The 14,399-nt window shown below is 42.3% G+C and overlaps 1 protein-coding gene across 1 annotated transcript in view; it reads left to right on the top strand.

Annotated features, from left to right (window-relative positions):
- Positions 1-8,662, top strand: part of SIPA1L1 (signal induced proliferation associated 1 like 1) — a 2,148,853-nt gene extending 2,140,191 nt beyond the window's left edge. The window contains exon 21 of the mRNA XM_044073855.1: positions 8,164-8,662. Within this exon, the coding sequence (XP_043929790.1) occupies positions 8,164-8,307 (144 nt within the window). The 3' untranslated portion in view covers positions 8,308-8,662. The remainder of the gene's footprint in view (positions 1-8,163) is intronic.
- Positions 8,663-14,399: the final 5,737 nt, after the last annotated feature.

Below are 14,399 nucleotides of genomic sequence, written 5' to 3' on the forward strand. Positions count from 1 at the left end.
AATATGGACCCTTGAGGGACACCAATGTTAATGGGCAGGTGGGTAGATAGAGTGTTGTGCCAAAGTACTGCCTGTTGTCTGTTATCTAAATAGGATGGATTGGAACCATTTAATAGTGAGTGTATCTAGTGAGAGGGCTTTGAGGATATTTATAAGTATTTGTTATAAAATGTAACTACAGTGTGCCCTACTTGAAAAGAACAGAAATGTACATGCGCTATTGTAACTGTTTAAATGTATATATATATATTTATTTATTTATATATATATATATATATATATATATATATATTTTAACAGTGGAAACTGCAATACAGGAGGTTAACTTCAGAAAAATAGCTGAAATATAGGCTGGGCCGGAGACATAATGTCTATACTAGGGAGCTTTCTGTATTGTCTCTAGGGTGAAGTAATTACTAGTCCTGAAATGAGAAGGAATGTTATTGTTTTATGACTTCCAACATCTGCCAAAGATCTGAGGTCTATGTATTTTTACAGGTAGATGCTAAATACTGTCACCTTCCAGCAGTGGGGGTTTCACATGGGATAGAGTCAGATGACAAGAAGTGATGTCATTTTGCAAGCTATCTCAGCAGTAATGTTTGAGATATTAATTTGAGAGGTCTCTTAGAAAGAAAGGGTATTCTGTATTCTGTCTTGGACCTGACAAGAACCATTCACCATACATCTGTTTGCTCTGTAAGTAAGTTTCTAGGGAATAGTAATTCTCTTAGATAAAGTCAGGAATATAGTAAAGCTTAGTTTAGATGTATTTATTTATTTGCGACTGTCCTGCAGTGTTGTTTTAAATATTTCCTATTGTTTTGAACTCTGATGTCACTGTGAATATATAAATTTAGTATTATCTTGTTCTTTTATTATTTATTATTATTATTATTATTATTCTATCGGCTGCTCCCGTTAGGGGTCGCCACAGCAGATCAACTGTTTCCATTTCTTCCTGTCCTCTGCATCTTGCTCTGCCACACCAACCACCTGCATGTCCTCTCTCACCACATCCATAAACCTTATCTTAGGCCTCCCTCTTTTCCTGTTACCTGGCAGCTTCATCCTTAGCATCTTTTTCCCAGTATACTCTGCATCCCTCCTCAGCACATGTCCAAACCAACGTAATCCTGCCTCTCTGGCTTTGTCTCCAAACCTTCCACCTGGGCTGACCCTCTAATATATTTATTCCTAATCCTGTCTATCCTCGTCACACCCAGTGCAAATCTTAACATCTTCAACTCTGCCACGTCAAGCTCTGACTCCTGCCTTTTTGTCAATGCCACTGTCTCCAGCCCATGTAACATAGCTGGTCTCGCTACACTCTTGTAGATCTTCCCTTTCACTCTTACTGGTACTCGTCTGTCACAAATCACTCCTGACACTCTTCTCCACCCACTCCAACCTGCCTGTACTCTCTTCTTCACCTCTCTTCCACACTCACCATTACTCTGAACTGTTGATCCTAAGTACTTAAACTCATCCACCTTCCCCATCTCTACTCCCTGCATCCTCACCATTCCTCTATCCTCCCTCTCATTCACACACATATATTCTGTCTTAGCCCTGCTGACCTTCATTCCTCTTCTCTCTAGAGCATATCTCCACCTCTCCAAGGTCACCTCCACCTGTTCCCTACTCTCACTACAGATCACAATGTCAGCTGCAAACATCATAGTCCACAGGGACTCCTGTCTGATCTCGTCTGTCAACCTGTCCATCATCATTGCAAATAAGAAAGGTCTCAGAGCTGATCTTTGCTGTAATCCCACCTCCACCTTAAACGCATCCGTCACTCCCACTGCAGACCTCTCCGCTGTCACATTACCCTCGTACATATCCTGTACCACTCTTACATACTTCTCTGACACTCCTGACTTCCTCATACAATACCACAACTCCTCTCTAGGCACCCTGTCATATGCTTTCTCTAAATCCACAAAGACACAATGCAACTCCTTCTGACCTTTTCTGTACTTCTCCATCAACACTCTCAGAGCAAACATCGCATCTGTAGTGCTCTTTCCCGGCATGAAACCATACTGCTGATCACTAATAATCACCTCCCTTCTTAACCTAGCTTCCACTACTCTTTCCCATAACTTCATGCTGTGACTGATCACCTTAATCCCTTTGTAGTTACTATAGCTCTCCACATCACCCTTATTCTTAAAAATCGGTACCAAAACACTTTTTCTCCGTTCCTCAGGCATCCTCTCACTTTCTAAAATTTTATTAAACAATCTAGTTAAAAACTCCAGTGCCATTTAACCTAAACACCTCTATGCTTCCACAGGTGTGTCATTTGGACCAACAGCCTTACCGTTCTTCATCCTCTTCATAGCTATCCTTACTTCCTCCTTGCTAATCCACTGCACGTCATGATTCACTATCCGCACATCATCCAACCTTCTTTCCCTGTCATTCTCTTCATTCATCAACCCCTCAAAGTACTCTTTCCATCTGCTCAACACAGTCTCCTTGCTTGTGAGTATGTTTCCCTCATTATCCTTTATCACCCTTACCTGCTGCACATCTTTACTAGCTCGGTCCCTCTGTCTAGCCAATCGGTACAGGTCCTTTTCTCCCTCCTTGTGTCCAACCTTTTATACAACTCTTCATATGCCTTATCCTTAGCCTTCATACGCCTTATCCTTAGCCTTCGTCACCTCTCTCTTTGCCATGCACCTCATCTCCTTATACTCTTGTCTACTTTCTTCATCTCTTTGACAGTCCCACTTCTTCTTTGCCAACCTCTTTCTCTGTATACTCTCCTGTACTTCTTCATTCCACCACCAGGTCTCCTTGTCCTCCTTCCTCTTTCCAGATGTCACACCAAGCACCTTTCTAGCCATCTCTCTTACTAGCTCTGCTGTAGTTACCCAGCTATTCTGTAACTCTTCACTGCCACCTAGTGCCTGTCTTAACTCTTCCCTGAACATCACCTCACAATTACCCTTTTTCAATTTCTACCATTTGACCCTTGGTGCTGCCCTCACACTCACCCTCCTCTTCTTGATCACCAATGTCATCCTGCAAACCACCATCCTATGCTGCCTAACTACACTTTCCCCTGCCACCACTTTACAGTCTCCAATCTCCTTCAGACTGGCCCTTCTACATAAGATATAATCCACCTGTGTGCATCTTCCTCCACTCTTGTATGTCACCCCATGCTCCTCCCTCTTGTTAAAATACGTATTCATCACAGCCATGTCCATCCTTTTCGCAAAATCTACTACCATCTGACCTTTTGCATTCCTTTGCTTAACACCATACCTACCCATCACTTCCTCATCCCCTCTGTTCCCTTCATCAACATGCCCATTGAAATCTGCTCTAATCATCAGTCTCTCAGCCTTGGGTACAGTCATCACCCCTTCATCCAACTCACTCCAAAGTTTTTCTTTCTCATCCATCGCATACCCAACTTGTGGAGCATATGCACTAACAACATTCATCATTACACCATCAATTTCCAGCTTCATAAACATCACTCTATCCGACACTCTTTTCACTTCCAAAACACTCTTAGCATACTGTTCCTTCAGGTTAATGCCTATGCCATTTCTCCTTCTATCCACAGCATGATAAAACAATTTGAAACCGCCTCTGATACACCCAGCCTTGCTCACCTTCCATCTGGTCTCTTGCACACACAATATACCAACCTTTCTTTGGTCCATCATATCAGCTTGCTCTCTCCCTGTACCAGTCATACTGCCAACATTCAATGTTCCGACCCTCACTATCACAGTCCTAGCCTTTACCTGCCTTCAGGCATGCCTTCCCCCTCTTCACCTCCTTCGGCCAACAGTAGCCCAATTTCTGCTAGCACCCTGTTGGCCAACAGTACTGGTGACGGTTGTTGTTAACCCGGGCCTCAACCGATCTGGTATGTATTTCTGTACTGTTGTCTGCATGTATGATTTGGCAAAATTTTACTCTGGATGCCCTTCCTGACGCAAGCCTCCCCATTTATCAAGGCTTGGGACCGGCACAAAGAAATGCACTGGCTTGTGCATCCCCAGTGGCTGGGTTTTCTTTTATTATTCATTATTAAGTATATTTAAACCTTTCAGTGTGGCTGATCTGTGTAGAGATATTTTGAGAATACTTCTATATTTACTTGGTGACACTGTGTGGGCCACTACTAATAGCCTTGCTCTTGGTCAAACTACCATTTGTAGTAATGTTAATATTATGCAGTAAGATTGGACACCCCTTGTTAAGGGCCTTAAAGTAGCTGATAAGGAGTTGGCTGGTGGCAGTGATAACTACCGTATAGTCTGGACAAAAGGGGGCATAGCTAGTAAACCTGTGCTAGCCTTTCCCGTGCGCGTGAGTGTGTGTGTGTGTGTGTGTGTGTGTGTGTGTGTGTAAATCAAACCTTAGTGTGTGTGTGTGTCAGCTACTTGGGCAGGGACACAAAGCACTTATTGGACAGAGAGACTGCTGAAGGTCTTGGCTTGACCACTCAGCTGAGATCTCAACTCTATAGCTGTGCAAGTGGGGAATCATATTGGGGATCTGGAGAAAGAGGGAGAAACCAGCCCTGGACTTATTGTGGTCTCTGTGTGCTCTTAAGGGAAATTGCACTTGATACAGGGAGCTGCATCTGGAAATACTGTGTGTGTACCCATTATCCTGCCAATGATGTCCCCCACTGGTGCTAGTGGTGAGGATTGAGGCTCTTTGATTACTGTTCCAGTGGTGGGTCGTCACAGATATAATCTGATAGTTGAATGCAAACCGTTTTGCCTAATGTTGAGATTATACAGATGAGCTGAAGTCCGTAACATGGTTAGGGTTATTTTGGCAGAAGTTTGACTGTTTTTCAGATTACAGCCATAATGTTCTTGGTACACAGAGGTTGAAGATTTGTGTAAGGGGATGGATAGAATGTCCCTGCAGTAGGAGGAGAACTGTGTTATCTGAACAAGGGGAGAATCAGTTTTGATGTTGTTTAAAAGACTAGTGATTTCCCTTTGTTGTAAGTCTTTAATATAAAGGGTGGGTCCATGGTGGGAATGAATGAGGACAGTTTGTGGAATGGGTGGGGGTTATTCATAGGTGGGAGGTTGCTAGATTCTTTGAGGAAGTCATTAGGGAACAGTTTGTTCTGACGTCATTGTATTAGCCCAGTGGGAGAGGTATTGTTGGAGGACTTTCTGTCTGGGATTGGATTGACTTCTTTCTACAAGCACTTGGAGGAGTAAATGAGTTTTGTTTGGTTGGGTATGTGTAGGTAAGCTTTTTTGCCGTGTGGATGATTACTTAGTTAAGTTTCTGAAGGATTTGTAATGGGAGTCATTGGCAGTAGATGGGTCTGATTTCTATGTTTTGCAGGCATTTGTTTCATTGCCTGTTTTAGTTCCTAGGTAAGCCAGTTAAAGGTGTAAGGTTTAAATGGTCCTTTTATTTCTGGGAAGAAGTGATATTCCAATTGTAGGAGAGTAGTAGTTAGAGTTGTAGCTGCAATGTTGGTGTGTTCACCAGAGAGGAAGGAGTGCCAAGATGAAAGGTGCTTAAATTTGATTTTTTCACTCAGTCTCACATAAATAATTTTGACTGAGATAGGCAGAAAGATAGAAAAGGAGTAGGTCTTAAAATTAATTAAGACCTGGCTAATTGACAGGAGGTGTCAACATTTCTCATCTTAGAATGGGGTCCCACATATATCAGTGTTTGGTCCCTTGCTATTCAATCGTGATGTTTAAGAAATTAAAGAATGATTGCTTATATCTGAACACAAGGAATAAGTATATAGTGTGGTGTGGTTACCCAACAATGAAAGTTGCATAATGATCACCCATAATGATCACCAAAGAGGACTCTCAGTTTCAGAATTGGGTCCCTTGCTATTCAATCTTTAGATAGTATGCCAACAAGAAATGGCAAGCATTTGAACAAGTTTGCAGATGATTGTAAAATAAGATTATTGTTAACTGCTGGTAAATGTACTATTCTGCTATTTGGGAGAGCTAACAGGATCTACCTATAGGCAGTGGACAATCATTTATTTCCAATAATGGTGTCAGTAAAAGACATGAGTGTAGTAGTAGTCATGTAATCAAAAATTTCTGTACAATACCACTGCATTTGTGAGAAAGGGGTAGAGTTAGAAGTGACATATTTAGAACCATCACATGTAGAGAAAAGGAAGTTATGCTCCCCTGTTTAACACCAGTTGCAGAGCATTGCTGTTCAGTGGGCACTTGGACATTTGACCATTGAAAAGGCTGGAAGGAATACAAAAAAATCTTTACAAGGAATATAGCAGTACTAAGGTATACTTAGCTATACCAGGCTAAAATGAAAGGACTGTTTGCTATCAGTTATAGACTACTAAAATGTGATTTAATCATCATGATTATGAGACCAAAGAAGGGTTGCCTAGCAGCATCACTGGGGATGACCTTTAACACAAGGAATACTTATATGGTGTGGTTATCCCACAGCGAAAGTTGTAAATGCCTGTGGAACTTCCTCCCTTTAGAGATTAGACAAACCACTACTGTTACTACATTTAAAAGTTAGATTGTTAAATGGGCAGATGACAGAGTTTATGGGCATGGATTTTGTAGCAGTTGGCTCATAGCTAGCCTTGGATAAGGCTATTGGCCTGTGTAGCCATCAACACATCGAAACATCCATTGATCCATGGTTTTAAGTCAAAAATAATAATCTAATAAGGTGTCTCAGAATGCCATTCATTCACCAAGCACTGCAACCTTATAGTGGAAATAAAGTAAGGAGTGCATGTCCAGCTGTAGTGGCTTCTACAGGTCAGCTGTGGCCCAGCACAACAAATTTCAGTCAATGGCCTGCAGGGAAGGATGGAAGTGAGCGGCCATCGCAGGATTGCTTGTCCTGGAGGGAGGGGGCATGACTGTGGTTCTTTACATGAGTGACACTTAGTAGAAGCATTAGATGCTGCACCCATGGAACAGGAGCCTGTGCTGCCCATGTTGTGTACATTAGCACAAAACATGGAGAGTATGTAGAGGCATACTTCCTGTGTCAGTCAGAGAGGTAGGGGGAAGCTGCCCACTTGACCTGGAAGCTGGTCACCTCCTCTCCCACCCAGATTTTCTCATGGGGAAATGAATGAGTCCCTGAGACAACCCAAGCATGAGAGAATGAGTTATAGGACTCTTGATTAGCCCGAAGATGTCTGGCTTTCACCCCCAAACAGAACAAGTGGCCTAACTGTTAATGGTAATGGAGCCATCAAAGAGGTTTTTAGAGAGGAAAAAAATGAGCATGTGTGAAGTGGGAGCTGGTCTCTGTGCAAAACACCCTTTTTATTAGTTTTCTCATTAGGTTACTAAATGCTGTATAAAGTGCATGTAGTATATCCTTACAGTATCATCTGTGTAGCTAGAATTGCACAGCTCTATCAGTGCAGCTCAACAGAATGTGTGCCCTTTGTTCAGAAACTGCAACTTTGAGCAACCAACTGGAATGTGAGAATTAAGTTTCTCATAGTGCAGTTTTTTCAGAGAGAGACAGAGTATGTGTCATCTATGCCTCTTGTGAGTGTGTGAGCACAGGACTGTCTGTGTGTGTGTGTGTGTGTGTGTGTGTGTGTACACGTGCATGGGCACTGGCTTGCATGCATGCAGGTGCTGGGTAGCACAAATTTCGAAACGTATGCTGACATGATTCTGTCTCACCTGAAATCATTGTTGATGTTCTCAGTAGAAGTAGCGTAAGCATCTTGAGTTGAACATTGCTAAATTAAACAGCTTTTCTCTGTTTTCTTGTTTCCCTGATAGACAAGTGACAGTTTTTCAAATTTTGCACTAGCGAGTACACAGGATGTTCACAGTAGAATTCAAAACCTGCATTTGCATTGGGGCAAAGATGCCCCTACACCACTTTGCTGTGAGCTTGGCTCCCTGCAGATCCACTTTACTTATGTAGTTAAATTAAATTTGATGCCACTGTCACTTGTGGAAATGTAAATTTCCCCCACATTAACATCCTTGAAATTAATTCTATTTAAACACTCCACACCACTTAAGAATTATCCTTTTTAAAGTTGGACCTTATCACTTTTTTGAGTAACATCAGGTAGCACAGGAAAATGTGTTCTTTTTTTCCAAAATTTTTGACTTTTTTTTTTCATTTTGTTAACTTTGTATTCTGTAGGAAAAAGACGACAAATTAAACCTTCAAGCTGAGGTTCAACAGCTAAGAGAGGACAATGTACGTCTGCAAGAGGAATCGCAAACTGCATCGGCAAAGCTGAAAAAATTCACAGAGTGGGTTTTTAATACAATTGACATGAACTAACAGAGCATTTGTCTAAGGGAAACTGCAGAAATTCTGTTGTAAATATCTTTTGTGAAATTTAGCTTTATTAGTACATATTACAGAAAAAAAGACAGGGAGCACTTTCCTCTACAAAAGAGATTTTTTTGATCAAGATATGTTGATATTTTATAAAAAAATAAAGAAGAAAAAAGATGACTGCTATAATGTGAATGAATGTCTTTTTGGTTTTTTGCACATTATCTATTTTGTACAAAATGATAAAAAATTGAAACCACTTTCTTGCTCTGATGCCCCCTTTTCCCCATATAATTAATTGTATAATTCATTGTCTTCTAAGTTGTGTGACAGAAATATTAAAGTAGTTTAAGAGTAATAGTCGTGTCTCCTGTTCTTATTACTGTATCACTTAACAAGTTGCCTTGACAAGGTATGGACATCATATCATTGTTGTTGTGGTGGTGGTGAAATGTTTAATATTCAGAATAGTATAATTATGAAGGTTATGTTATCACAAAAAAGTAATTTGAATTCGCCGACAGTTGCTGAATTAAACCCATTCCATTGAATCCTGACTTGCATGCATATAGCTAATTTTTCACGCAGTTGGCAAGTCTCCCAACACATCTTAATTGTATCTTATTCTGAGGCCATTGTTCCACAGATTTTGTAATATCCGTAGGGGAAAGATAATTTTTGCCTTCTGTTTGTAAATGTTAATATTTTCAGAGAATGCCAGCATTTGCACAGACATTCAACAAAATAGCAATCATGTAGGGATCTTTCATCATTTTGATGGAGCATAGTTAGGAATAGATGGATTCACAACTAGAATCTATTCCAAAAGTAAGTCAGCAATATTCATCAGTGGCTCAACAGGTAGGCACCCTTGCCTTTGTTGTTGGAAGCTCAGAATGCTGTGTGTTCTATTCCCACTGCCTGGTTATTGAATTTATTTTAATTTACTGGCACTGCATTGGAGCATTAGGGATGCGGAACTCCTGAATGCACATTACAGCATTTATTGTATAAAAGAATTGGGAAATTTTCCCTAACCCATAAAAATACCACGTTGGATCTCCACTGAAAAGATGCCATCAGCATAGTGAGACTAACACTGTCAACAAAGGACTCTAGTAGTTTAGTAAAATGCATGCTTTTAACAGCTAAAGTGAAACTGATTTTATGGGTAACTCAAAGAATGAATGACTTAGTTGCACTGCAACTATATATAAGTAAACTGGGAAGTACTCCCGTTTTCAACCAGAGAAGTGTCACTTTCTGTCCAAGTAACTGTAGATAAATTTAAGTACAGTCTAAAATTCTGCAAGCCTTATCTCTTTGTAGTAGCCACATAAGAATGATCAGAGCTACCACATTGACCTTATCTGGTAGCTTTCATACCTCAGGAGAATATGGGGAAAGGTCTAGCAATTGTTTAAGGACTTTGAAATTGTCTGTTTAATAAAACCCTGCTATTTAGCTAGCTTATTTTGTAGATGATTTAAATATACCATCAAAATGTTAGCAGCAGCTTTACAGTTAGCACATATCTGGGAAATGTTGTGAAATGACAAATTGGCACAGCTTCTAGTGGCCAGGAAATCTGTGATTCACACTGCTCTCACTGTATCTGTAGAAGGGGGGGGCTGCCGTTATTTCTTCTAGCACGTTTCATTTAAAGGAACTCCACGTGCATTCTTGGAGCAAGAACATGGTAAAGAAAAGCAAAGATATATATCAGTATGGCAGCCCCATGGTAACAGTTTTAAGATTAAACAATTTAAAGTATAATAAACATTTAAAAGTGATTCTGATGTCGTAATGTAGCATGGAATGCCAGTGTATATTGAAAAATATTCTTGGAGTTTGAAAGCAGAGTTTAATTTAATTTAACGGCAGTATTTTTGAGCGAGAGAAATGTGCAGTGAATTACCACAGGCGTATTGTACCTACCTCTATCTTCTGAAACACTATAGGTATCTTGCATGAATGAATTTCTACATTTTTGACAGGTATCAAGATTTGGTGATCATTTTCCAGGGGAAACCACTGCCTTAAATGGTTCATATCTTCACTCTTCATGACGCACTGTTATAATCCTAGTATATTTAAGACTTTGGAGCACTGGTGTCATAGAGATCTGAAGTGTCAACAGATCTTTGGAATTGCGCACCAAATTCATGTGCTACGTTCCATCACCATATTTCCCTTTTTCTTACTTTCTTTCTTTCATTTTTTAACATATTTATTAAAGTGTCCATAAATAAAATCATAATGGGACTTCCAATATGGCTGTACATTGAGTAACAGCTTAATTTCAGCTCTCCTAGTGTAAAAACAGAAACTCAGAAGAGAGAGCCAGTAAACATGTTTTTTTTGGGTAAATTTCAGTAACTGGCTAATAAGTGCACTGCCTGTATAAAAGCAAATAAAGAAATTCAGAGACCGTGAAAGAAAATTAATTACAAAAGATGAGGAAAACATTGACTGGGAACAATTCTGTAGCTGTTCAGCAAAAAGCAGTACAAGGTCTAGTTTTGATGCAAGACAGGAACAATAAGTCAAATGTACTCAGAGCTGATTAAAGTAAATGAAACACTGAGTATATCATGGAAGAAGCTTTAAACAGATATTCACATGAGGTGATAAACTGCAAAAATCAGAGGTCAAAATGAAGAAAAAGCTGGCTGAATATGAGACTGCACAAGAGGAGATTTTTCAAAAATAATAGAATCAGAGGACAGACCACATAGTAAAAAATAGAAGTTATGTACTCACCATAACGTTCCATCTGAGTAGATACTTCATTTGTCTGCAACCTGTGGGATTCGGATCCGACCTTGGATCCGACCGGCAGCTTTCCAAGCTTCAAGATCCGATCTCCTTGCTCCTCCCCTACCCATAATCCCTTGCTACCAACCACATTACCTCAGATCGGTTATTTTGCCCTATAAGCTAAAGATGGAGAGAATTCTCCACAGGACAATATTTTACCGAGGTTCGGGGGATGGCAGGGGGGTCGGTTGCAGACAAATGAAGTATCTACTCAGATGGAACATTATGGTGAGTACATAACTTCTATATCTGAAGTAGTTACTTCATTTGATCTGCAACCTGTGGGACAGAGTCCCCAGCTTACCTAAAGGCCCTGGGTGGTCCCTACGGAAGGATATTCCGAAGCACCACGGAGCCAAAGGAAGCCCTACTTCTGGAGATCATGTCCAGTTTGTAATGAGAAATGAACATATGGGAAGAGGACCAGGTAGCCGCTGAACAAATATCGTCAACTGGAACTCTAGACCAAAATGCTGTTGAGGTAGCCACAGACCTGGTAGAGTGTGCCCGGATGGCAACCGGAGCTGGTCTCCCAATTGAGATGTATGCCTGTCTGATACATTGAAAAATCCAATTCGCTACTGTCACCTTAGAAATTGGTTTGCCCATGGCTGATTTAGCATAAGAAACAAACAACTGGTCTGACTTGCGGAAATCTTTAGTCCTGTGCAAGTAAAAACGCAGTTGCCTGTGTACATCCAATTTGTGCAATGTGTATTCACCTTTGTTTTGGAAGCTAGGAAAGAAAACAGGGAGGTTAATAGATTGATTAATGTTGGATTCTGTGGCTACCTTAGGAAGAAAAGAAGGATTAGTCCAGATGGCAACCCTATCTTTGTGAAAAATAAGGTATGGATACTTAATGCACAAGGCTTGTAGCTCTGATACCCGCTTGGCGGAGGTAATTGCTACCAAGAATGCTGTCTTCCAAGATAAGAACTTTAATGGCACAGAGGCCGCAGGTTCAAAAGGTGGTCCCGTTAATGCTTGTAATACCAGGGTAAGATCCCATGGAGGCATAGCCGGTTTAATGGGAGGCTTTAAGAGGAATACGCCTTTTAGAAAGACTTTGCATATTTTAACTGAAGCCAAAGAACTTATGCCATCTCCCACATGATAATGGGAGATGGCAGCAAGTTGAACTTTAATGGTGGACGCGCTAGCTCCCTGTTCAAAAAGGAGGGATAGAAAGTCCAGAATGTTGGGAATAGGAACTGTAAAGGGATCTAATCCCTTATCCTTTGCCCAGATGGAAAAATGTTTCCATTTACTGTTGTAGAGTTTTCTGGTGGATGGCTTATGAGCTGCCACGAGAATAGCCTTGACTGGGGAAGAGATACCGGGAGTCCTTGCCATTAATGGAACTGGATCAGCCAGGCTGTGAGCTGGAGGCTGACCAGGTTTGGAGTGTGGCATCTCGTCGGATGCGAGATTAGGTCTGGTTTGGAATCCAGAATCCAAGGGGGAGCCACACTGTGAGACTGCAGAAAGGGGAACCAGACTTGTCGAGGCCAGAATGGGGCAATGAGAATCACTTTGCTTCCCAACCGACAGGCTTTCTGGATGAATTTCATCATCAGAGGAAGAGGAGGATATGAATAAAGAAGACCGGGCAGCCAAGCATGAACCAGGGCGTCCCTGGGAGATTCCCCTTTGGGGGGAACTATCGCGAAGTACTCGCTGCATTTTGCGTTTAGGGGAGAAGCAAAAAGGTCACAGTGAGGTTGACCCCATTTGTGGAATATCTGTTTCGCGACCGAGGGACTCAGAGACCACACGTAAGGGCTGAGAAACACCCGACTTAGGCTGTCCGCTAATATGTTGGTCCATCCCGGAATGTGCGTTGCTATCAGAAAGCGGTTGGTGGAAATCGCCCATTCCCACACTCTCATGGCTTCTCGACACAGGGGGTAAGACCTGGTCCCTCCCTGTTTGTTGATGTACCATACCACGGACATGTTGTCCGTGTGGATTGCAATAGTCCCCAGAGGTAGAAGGTGATGGAGAGCTTGCAACCCCAATAGCACTGCCCTCATCTCTAGGACATTGATATGCAATGCAGTCTCTAGAGGAGTCCACGTTCCTTGGACTGACTTCCCTGCATAATGCCCGCCCCACCCGAGGCAGGAAGCGTCCGTGGTCAACGTGGCTTCGACTGGGGGAATCACAAAGGGTCTCCCTTCTTTGAGATCTTCTACCTGCAGCCACCAAAGTAGGGAGTCCCTGCATGCCCTGCTCAGGGGAATCGGCATGTCCAAAGGATGGGTCAACAGAGACCATTGGACCTGGAGAGTCCACTGTAATACACGCATCCGCAGACGGGCATGGAGAGAAAGGCCGATTGCCGCCGACATAGATCCTAACGCCCTCAGGACTAATTCTGCTGGGGGGGTTGGGATCTGAAGAATATCCAAGACTTGGTGGTACAAACTGTTTATTCTGGTTGGTGTGAGGACCACTCTGGAGATTCGAGTATCCAACCTGGCCCCTATGAAATCTAGGGCTTGAGATGGGCACAGGCAGGACTTCTTCAAATTGACTGAAATGCCCAATTGAGCAAACAGAGATAGGGCATAGTCTCTCGCTGTAACCAGAAGATGCTTGTTGGGGGCGGTGAGGAGCCAATCGTCCAGGTAAGGGAACACCTGAATGCCCTGGAGTCTCAGGTGGGCTGCTACCACTGCCATGACTTTGGTAAACACTCTGGGGGCTGAGGTTAGGCCAAATGGAAGAACCCTGAACTGATAATGACTGGCTCCTAGCCGGAAGCGGAGAAATCTCCTGGACCGTCTGTCCATTAGTATATGGTAGTACGCGTCCTTGAGATCCAACGAGCACATCCAGTCGTTCTCCTGTAGCAGGGGGAGAATAGATTGGATAGTGACCATCCGGAACTTTTCCTTGGGTATGAACAGGTTCAGGGACGAAAGGTCTAGAATGGATCTGAGGTCCCCCGTTTTCTTTGGCACCAAGAAGAACCTGGAGTAATAACCCGATCCGGACTGATCTGGGGGGACGGGCTGGATGGCTCTTTTTCTTAGCAACTCTGAAATTTCTTGAGTTGCGGACTCCCTTTGATGGGGTGGAACATCGGGGAGATGTTTGGGCTTGGGGGGGTTGCAAGAACGGAATTGTGTAACCTCTGGATATTATCTGGAGCACCCTTCGATCGTTTGTAATTGACTCCCAGCTTGATAGGTGCTCCGATAGTCGCCCCCGACTGCCTCCAGAGAGGGACAGTCGGGCAAGCCCTCAGGGCTGTTGCGCAGGTCCCT

Source organism: Protopterus annectens, chromosome 6.part0 (genome assembly GCF_019279795.1).
Source record: "Protopterus annectens isolate FY-2018-M chromosome 6.part0, PAN1.0, whole genome shotgun sequence".
Lineage (NCBI taxonomy): Eukaryota > Metazoa > Chordata > Ceratodontiformes > Protopteridae > Protopterus > Protopterus annectens.